The sequence below is a fragment of the Mangifera indica genome, chromosome 4 (genome assembly GCF_011075055.1).
Source record: "Mangifera indica cultivar Alphonso chromosome 4, CATAS_Mindica_2.1, whole genome shotgun sequence".
NCBI lineage: Eukaryota > Viridiplantae > Streptophyta > Magnoliopsida > Sapindales > Anacardiaceae > Mangifera > Mangifera indica.
The window spans coordinates 1,991,433-2,001,099 of NC_058140.1; the positions used below are offsets into that span (position 1 = coordinate 1,991,433).

Sequence of the window (9,667 nt, forward strand, 5' to 3'; positions counted from 1 at the left end):
TTTTTCAAATCATCAGCATAATTAGAGTCAACATATCCAATCACATCTTGACCAAGTACATCATCCTATTCAAATGCTAAACCAACATTTACAATCTTTAGTAAGTATTGCAGAATCCATTTCACAGCCTACCAATGTCCCTTACTAGGATCATGCATATACCTACTCACAACTCTAACTGCATATGAAATGTCGGGCCTTGCATACACTATTGCATACATCAAGATACCAACCGTATTAGAATATGGAACTTGTGACATATATCTTCGCTTTTCATCTATTCATGGAGATAAAGATGCACTAATCTTGAAATAAGGAGCAAGTAGAGTATTTATAGGTTTTGACTTCTCAAAAATGTCAAAACAGTGTAATACCTTCTTCAGATATTCTTTTGGAGTCAAACTAACCTAGCTTATTCTTCTTTCTCCATTAATCTCCATACCTAAAATCTTCTTGGCTTCTCCCAGATCTTTCATTTCAAATTCTTGATTGATTTGTATTTTCAATTTCTCATTTCAAACTCTTGATTGATTTGTATTCTTTAGATATTCTTTTGGAGTCAAACTAACCTAGCTTCTTCTTCTTTCTCTACTAATCTTCATACCTAATATCTTCTTGCCTTCTCCCAGATCTTTCATTTCAAACTCTTGATTGATTTTGTATTTTCAATTTCTCAATTTCTTCTTGGTTCGTTGAACCTATCAGCATATCATTAACATATAATAATAGATAAATGAAAAACTCATCTTGTAGCCTGCAAAAATATACACAATTTTCATACTTGCTTCTTGTGTACATATGCTCCATCATGAATCAATCAAATCGCTTGTACCACTATCTTAGTGACTATTTCAATCCATAAAATGATCTCTTCAGTTTGCAAATATAATTCTCTTTATCAATAACCTTAAATCCTTCAGGCTAAATCATGTAGATTTCCTCTTCTAAATTATCGTGTAGAAATGTAGTTTTCACATCAAGTTGAACTAGTTCGAGATTTAATTATGCTACCAAGACCAACAAATTTCTAATAGAGGAATGCTTAACAACTGGAAAAAAATATCTCATTAAAATCAATCTCTTCCTTTTGAGCATAACCTTTTGCTACCAATCTTGCCTTGTAGTGAACATCTTTTTTGTTAGGAAATCCATCTTTTCTTGCATACATCCACTTGTACCCAATTGCCTTCTTATTCTTTGGTAATTGAACTGCCAAGTTTTATTTTCCTCATCCATGGCTTTCTTCCACTTTTCAGCTTCTAGACTTTTAACTGCTTCTTTATATATGGAAGGAATATCATCATCTACAATTAAAAGTGCATAGGCCAACATATCAACAAATCAAGTAGGTTTATGTATTTCTAATTTTGGCTTTTTTGATACGATTGATTCTTGTTACTGTTGAGGTTCTTGGGTTGAAACCTCTCCATTTTCACTTTCCTCTTCTGCCACTGAAGTGTCACTATCATTTTCAATAATTCTAGTTGGGTTTATTATTGTGATTATCTCAAACTCCATTTGTTTTAGAGTACATTCCACTTGTTGTTGAGTATCATTGGTATTTTTTGTTACCTTCTTTAATAAGGCATATTGATCAAGGGTAACATCCCTGCTGTCAATGATTTTCTTTAAATATTGACACCAAAGATGATATCCTTTCACTCCAGAACTAATTCTCATGAAAATTGCTTTTTTAGCTCTCGGATCTAATTTAGACTCATTTGTATGATATTAGACAGTGTAGCCAAACACACGTAAGGAATCATAGTTATTAGCAAGTTTTTCAGACCATAACTCAAGGGGTGTTTTCCTCTTAATTGCAGTGGATGGTAAACGATTTATGAGATGACATGCATATGTAACTGTCTTAGCGTAAAATGTTTTGCCCAACCTAGCATTGGACAACATACATCTAACATTTTCCAACAAAGTTATATTCATGTGTTCTGCCACCCTATTCTATTGTGGTGTTCCTTTGACTGAGAAATGACGTATAATACCTTTAGCCTAACAAACTTAAAAAAATGGATCATTAGTATACTCACCACCATTATCAGTCCTTAGTCATTTGATTTTTTTGCCAGTTTGAGTTTCAACTGTCTTTTTCCATTTCAAGAAAACACCTAATACATCATTCTTCTTCTTTAAAGTGTACACCCATGTTCTTCTAGAAAAGTCATCAACGAAAGTAACAAAGTAGTGTCTACCTCCTAAAGAAGCTATCATAGTAAGTCCCTACACATTAGAGTGAACATAATCCAAAATACCTTCAGTATTATGAATTACAGTAGTAAATTTTACTTTTGTCTGTTTTCCCAAGACACAGTGCTCACAAAAATCCAACTTGCAAGTCTTTCTCCTTTCAATAAGCCTTGTTTCACCAAACTAAATAAGGTTTTTTCCCCTACATGTCCTAAATGTATATGTCAAAGTCTAGTTGTTTCAACATCTGCATCTTTTTTAGATATTGCAACTATTAATTCAAAAACTATACCACCATTATAATAATATAAATTATTTCTTCTAGTACCTTTCATCACTACAAGGGCACCAAATATAACTTTCAAGACTCCGTATCGCATTGACACATTGAAGCCATTGGATTCCAAAACTCCCAAAGAGATGAGATTTTTCTTCAACTGTAATATATGTCAAACGTCTGTCAAAACTCTAGTTGATCCATCATTATTCTTTAAACATATTGAACTTATCCCCACTATTTTGCAAAGACTATCATTATCCATGAAAACAACTCTACTATTTAGTTTTTCATAATTGAAGAACCACTCCTTGTGTGGCCACATATGGTAAGTGCAACTCGAATCTAGAAGCCATTCATCATATTGAGATGTCAATGGTAGGCTTACTAAAGCAAAGTCTGACTCATCTTTATCAAGTTCAACTACACATGCATCTAAAACAACTTTGGTCTTACCTTTATCTTTCCTTTGTAATTTCGGACAATCCAATGTCCTATCTCTCGACAAAAAACACATTCATCTTTACTAAGTCTTTTCTTTGACTAAGATCTACCCCTTCTTTCTTGCTTACGACTTTGACTTCGTCCTCTTATAGTAAGGTCTTCAACAATCATCTCTCAATTCTCTTGTTGATCTTTCTTTCGAATTTCATTATTATTCAAAGCAGCATATACTTCATCATAAGTTAATTTCTCCTTTCCATGAAGTAATGTAATGCTTAGATGATCCAATTTTTTAGAAAGGGATCTAGTAGAAGCATTGTCTTATCTTTATCTTTGAAGGTTTCATCTAGGTTTAGTAAATCAATTATCAACTAGTTAAAAGTATCAATATGATCATTTATACTTGTACCAAGTTTCAATTGAAGACGAAACAATTTCTTCTTTAAATAAAGTCTATTCTCATTGCTCTTCTTCATATACTTGTTTTCTAATATCTTCCACATCTTACTTATAGACGTCTTTTTCAAGAATGGATATTTCTGCTCTCTACAAAGACATGTATGGATTGTACCACATGTTTGGCAATTGATATTTGCCTATTCTTTGTCATCTATCTTCTCTAGTTATTTCTCCCCCAGAGCTATATCAAGATTTTCTTAACACAGGGCGTCCATCACTTCACATTGCCACAAGCCAAAATTGTTTTAGCCATCAAATTTTTCCATATCAATTTTTGTGGTTGTCACAATTGTCTTTGTTTATGTTGATGCCATTTTTTGTTGACTACAATTTACTTGGCAGATAATTTTTCAAATAACCAAGTTTCACAAATTTATATTCAATAGCTAAAAAAAATTACTATAACCTAGGATAGTAGTAAGTGCCAAAAATGATAATATATGCACCAGGAAAATACCCATGAAAGATTGGTGGGTATAGAGCCTCCTTAAAATCCAACCTCATTAGATAGTATTTTCCTAGACATACACATAACCATATAAATAACTACTCACTATCCTGAACCTAGGCTCTGATACCATTTGTTGTGCAGCGGAAACATAAAATACAATTTCTATGCTATTGAATATAATAAATAATTAAAACAAAAAATAAAAATGTAGAAAAATAAAAGAAAGAGAACACAAAAATTTACGAGGTTCAGTAAATATACCTACGTCCTCAACGTCGTTGATTACTTTCACTATCTTCATAGAATAGTTACAAAGAAAATATAAAACTATTAAAAATCCCTAATAATAGGATTCTCTCAATACAATTGTTTTTGGGATATTTTGAATTAAAACTAAGACTTCTATTTATAGTCTTTGGTAAAATATAAAGAGAATAAAATAATCAACATAAGATCTAAGGAGCCAATTTTTCAACAGTAATTAACTTGCTTCTGTATTGATTTCCTCAAACATTAGTCTTGGAAGGCAGTAAAACCCTTCTTTGGTATTCAGCAAGAGCCCACAGTGGGAAAATATTTCTATACATCGGGTAATGTAACATGCAGTTCTTCCTAAACACTCCGGCAATTTCCTACAAGCATTACATCATTTATTCATTAATCATTCATTGAAACATTTGAACTTAACATGTGCCCATTTTTTCATTTCCTTTAACTGTACCTGTTGGGAAAAATCACCATCTTCTAGCTGAGAATTAATTATCAACTTAGCTGCACGGTGAATAGGAGTTGGGTCTCTTTCTACCTAATAATCCAAAGAAAAACACATAAAAACATAAATAGCACAAAATTTATCCTAGTGCTTAAATGTGAAAATATAATCTTTTTAGCAATTTATTGAAACTAACCTGTCCACCATGAATTAAACCCAAAATAGCCCATGCAGTTTGAACTAAATTTGACCTGTTTCCTTCAAGAGGTATGTATTTCTAAATGCCCAAGACAACAAATTAGTACATATGTTTAGTATGTTGTAATATAGTAAGAAATCAATTGACACAAATACATACCTCTTCTGGGCAAGAACGATAACTCTCACCCCAACCACCATCCTTTGTCTGTGATTTAAGAAGAAAATCAACACCTTTACGCACAGTTACAGAATTATTGTAAGTCTTGCCAGCAGCTGCCAGTCCTCCAAGTGCAAACCAAGTACCATATGTGAAACAGACTCCCCAATTTCCGTACCTATGTATGTATAAATATATTCATTAAAAATTATATATATCAAGCATATGTTCTTTAATAAAATTAATAATAATTAATTTTACCATGAACCATCAGACAATTGAATGTTTTCCAAGTAGCCAACTGCTTTTGTGATGAAATTTTCAATCTCTCTCTTTCTGTGTCCTGGATATAATTCTTTAAACAAAACTAAAGCATGGATAGTTGATGAGGTGCACTCAACATATTCGTGCTCAATCACTATGTCCGCAAAAAATTCAGTAGGATTTAGCAACTAAAGACAAATACATTGGAAGTGCCAGTCATTAATATGTTTGTGATATAAACTAATTAGAAAGATTTAACATAGCAAAGTCATATTAATATGTAGATTCAAAAACTTACTTCCAACCATTCTTGGGCTCTGGCTGGCTCCCAAGCAGCGAGGCCTCCATTTTTACTCTGCAGGGAGTAAAAAAATGGACTTTTTAATTATTGTTTTGATTTAAAAGCATAAAACATATATAATCTTGAAATGTATGCATGAGAAAATTTGTTTGAGAACTTATCGATATATGTGCACCTGTAATGATAATAGGACATTAACACAATCATATAACCTCTCAGGTTCCATTTTCTCCCCAACGATTTCGGGTGGCATCATTGAGAAAAACAGGCAACACTAAACAAAATGAGAGACAATATATATCTACAGTGAGATACAGAGAAATAAAGAAATAAGTTTTCTTTGTTTGATCAATAATTTTATAAATAAGTTTATAAATACCTTCAAACCTTCAGCAGTACAATCAGAAAGTTGCCATCCATGATCCTGATCAGAGAAAGTCCAAGAGCCCTTGGAAATATGTCGATACATTCCCTTGAAGTCACCAGATGGATTGTCTTTCACCTTAATTTACAAATAAAATGTAAAATCATTAACTCTGAGGAAAATTCAATGAAATTAATATTTGGTTTATTAAATGTTAAATTACCTGAGATGCCTTGATAAATTCATGTCCTCTCTTGAGTACAGGCCCTATTTCATCAGTGAGATTACTAGCAAGCAAAGCTTGAATAGCAAAACTAGCATCCCATAGCTGGCTTCCAAAACTCTGCATTTGCAACAATGGAATTAATTCATCAATGCTAAATCTAAACTAGACTTCATTGAATTCGGTGATATATACTAATTGATTAATTAATTAATTATTTACCTGCAACTTCATTCCATCTTCACCAACCCATAAGAAATCTGGAATCCTAGCTAGATGCTTCTTGAAATAATCCCCATTTGGATCTTCAACCCAACAGGCTAGCATGCATAACACCTGTGTATATATAATTCTATCAAAAAAATTAGATAAATGGACACACAGAATAAAAGAAATGATGCATTTGCATATCTAGTGAATTGCTATTTGACCTTTTCCACACATCCTATGGTAATGTACCGACTATTCTCATCTTCATAATGAATGTGCTTCATTGTTACTTGAAGTGCTCTCTCTCTTATCAACTTGTTGAAAGGCCAATGTGTAAGAAAAGGCTCAGAGAATATATGTAGACAGTCCCAAATCAAATCTTGAATCAAAGGATGGGGATAGTAAAGATCCTCCTGCAATGATAACAATTTTCAGTTGCATATATATTTATTATTAAGAAAGCAACACAAATAACAAGCATATTTGAATGTGTACAATTATAATCTCACCTTGGCACATAAATGGCGTACTTTCCCCCAATTAACTTGATTGTAAGGTTGAATGTAGAGCTCTTCCCTCAGTTGTAGAATGAGAGATGTAATTGGGCCAACAAATTTCTTGCCATATAAATATGACATTGGCATGTACACCAGGCGGCAGTAGCACCACATTTTGGCTGCATTTGTGAAGAATTAAACCTATAAACTAATAAATGAACAATTAATATCAAAATCTTAATCCAAAATGATGCAATACTAACCTGGATGCATTGGAAGAAATGATGGAAGGATCCAAAATTCGGGAGGCATTGGGTTGCTTCCAGACCAATTGAACACACCAAGTATCTACGACAGATAAAAGATAAATTAATGCAAATGCATTGATGACACATTAATGAAGTTAATATATAGATAAAGTGATGTGGTTACCGAAAGCCAAGTCTTTCCCCATGAAGGAATGTGAGTGACACCACCACGGTCAAGGATCCATTTTCGAGCTCTAGCACAAGCATTATCTTCGCCGCCATCAGGTCCTTCTCCAAGGATACGCATGCAGATGTAGCTGAGAGCTGTACAAAACATGGTGCTGTGGCCTTCAATATGTAATCCCCACCCACCATCTTCATTCTGATGATAATATATGTATCGAAGGATTTCCTTCTTATGCTCTGCTGGAAATAAACTGTCAAGATGCCCCGTTATATAGGTGCACATCACCTGCATATGAGCAATTCCTTTTAGATACATGTAATTAATAAAAATTTCAGATACTGTTCTAAACAGTGTACTATCTAATTACCAATGGAGGAAGGAAAAACAAAGGACCAGCATTTTCAGCTGGCCAATGGCCGTCGGAGGCTTGCAAGGCTGAGAGGTAATGGACCGCCCTCCTCAACGAGACTGTAGCTGTTTCATACGTTATTTCTTCTCCATCCTCCACCTTTACAGCTGGGATTGTTTGTTTGAAATTTTTCTCCCGAAGAAACTAAAATTTTTCAGACAGGGAAAATTAATTATTCAATAAACAAATACATATTTACGTGGTGATGAGCAAGACAGATTGGACATAAAATACAAAGCTAGAAATTGTATTAACATGATTGGTTAATTGACGTTTGAAAATGGAGGTTTGTGAATGTGATCTAAGAAGAATGGACCGAAAATAATGGGGAAATAAAATCAGCGTGAATGAGATAGAGGTTGACTTGAGTTCGTATGTATTAGCTACAAGTAATTCATAATTTTTTAAAGTGAAGCTTTAATTCTTCCATCTTTTAACTTTGTTATTGATCTTTTAGCTTCTCTGAAAATGAAAAAACAGTCGGAGACCCGCAACAACATAACTTTCATGAAATTTCTGCTACAAACTCGTCTCTTTTCTTAATATTGCTAATAAATAGCGATGTTCTTGATGGCCATTTCCCAGAAATTAACAGTAATGTCTCATATGTGGGAAAATGGCAAACAAATTTACATAGTAATACATGATTGGGTAATATGAGTTTATCTTCTATTTTCAAGATGATAATATTTAAAACCTTATCTTATATAATTTATGAATGGAATATAATTACGTAATTAATTACATATACAGATACCATATGTAAAAATTTTCTATAAAAAAAATGATATGTGAATCGTATAGCAACTTCAGGTTAATTAGTATAACCAGGATTACTGGTGTAAATAATTATTGTAGATGGTTAACTTTACCTTCCTTTTTTGTAGTGTTGCTATGATAAATCAATAATAATGGTTACTTATTTTAAACCCACATCTGTGATTAAAACAAAAATATATATATATAGTGCCAAAAATTAAGATAGTTTCAGCTTCATCCTATGAAAAAAGTAATATCGATGCAAGATGGAATTATCATCTGAAAAGGAGATGAATTGTGTGAAGGAAAAGAGAAATGAAGAGAGACACAAGCGCAAATATAAACAGAATAGAAATAAATGATGGGCACCAATACCTGCAGTCGCCAGAGAATATCACCACTGGGTTTGACCTGAAACCGATTTTTGTAGAATTTTTGACGAGCAGCTTCAACCTCAGCTCGCTCCTCAGGAGTCCCTGATTCAGGATCAAACTCCCATGTTTGCCTTCCCACAAAGTTGTTTGTGCTGTAAATGTATGGATCATTGCCACCTTCTGCAATCTTCAGCTTCCACATAATGATATGCTGCTTTTCTTTTGCATGCAATAATATGATTGTGTTAATATGCAGGTGGTTTAAACAGCATGCAGATATTGGAGTATTCTTTCAGTTACTTCTAAATATAGAAATAGAGAGAGTGAAGAGAAGTAAGTTAATCAGAAGAGACTAGCTAAAAGATATATAGATCTGTATACCTGCAAGATAGATAGAGAGATCTGATAATAGAATTAAGTATGAGCAATGAAAATGTTGGAAAGTGGCCGACTAATATAGATTAAGAGAACGTTTGATGGGTGATTAGAAGAGGAAATGCAGCATTTATATATTACAATAATATACAACTCTTATATATAATTTTTTACACAAATAATAATGTGTTATCATATGATTGGGTGTTATTTTATTTTTAATTTTTAACTATCTAATTATATAATAACATATTTTTATTTGTGTATAAAACATTATTAAATATATAAACTTATACAGAGAAATTGGTGTGATATAAAATAAATAAATAATTCAATCTAATACAGTTTAAATAATAAATTTTGACATAAAAATATATATAAAATAATTTATTATTCAAGTATATTAAACTGACTTACTGACAATATATATATATATATATATATATATATATATATATATATATATATATATATATACACGTAACTATACATTTGGCAAATTATAAAATTTTTTGTTCATGTATTGTTTTAATGTGCACACATTCTACTCATG

The 9,667-nt window shown here is 32.3% G+C and overlaps 1 protein-coding gene across 1 annotated transcript; it reads right to left on the reverse strand.

The window, feature by feature from the left end:
* Positions 1-4,155: 4,155 nt before the first annotated feature.
* LOC123212922 (beta-amyrin synthase-like) lies at positions 4,156-8,974 on the reverse strand. The gene is made up of 16 exons (XM_044632166.1): positions 8,741-8,974; positions 7,565-7,750; positions 7,195-7,482; positions 7,026-7,110; positions 6,775-6,941; positions 6,487-6,678; positions 6,278-6,391; positions 6,056-6,175; positions 5,848-5,970; positions 5,644-5,742; positions 5,466-5,522; positions 5,165-5,355; positions 4,904-5,081; positions 4,742-4,822; positions 4,555-4,638; positions 4,156-4,465 (listed from the first exon to the last, which is right to left on the reverse strand). The coding sequence occupies exons 1-16, from the start codon at positions 8,939-8,941 to the stop codon at positions 4,340-4,342; spliced, it is 2,292 nt and encodes a 763-aa protein (XP_044488101.1). The 5' UTR covers positions 8,942-8,974; the 3' UTR covers positions 4,156-4,339.
* Positions 8,975-9,667: the final 693 nt, after the last annotated feature.

Coding starts and splice junctions, on each gene's coding strand:
- LOC123212922 (XM_044632166.1), bottom strand. CDS start 8,941: ATGTGGAAGCTGAAGATTGCAGAAGGTGGCAATGATCCATACATTTAC. Junction 6,176..6,277: donor AAGATGGAATGAAGTTGCAG/GTAAATAATTAA, acceptor TTGCAAATGCAG/AGTTTTGGAAGCCAGCTATG. Junction 5,356..5,465: donor GAGCCCAAGAATGGTTGGAA/GTAAGTTTTTGA, acceptor ATTTGTCTTTAG/TTGCTAAATCCTACTGAATT.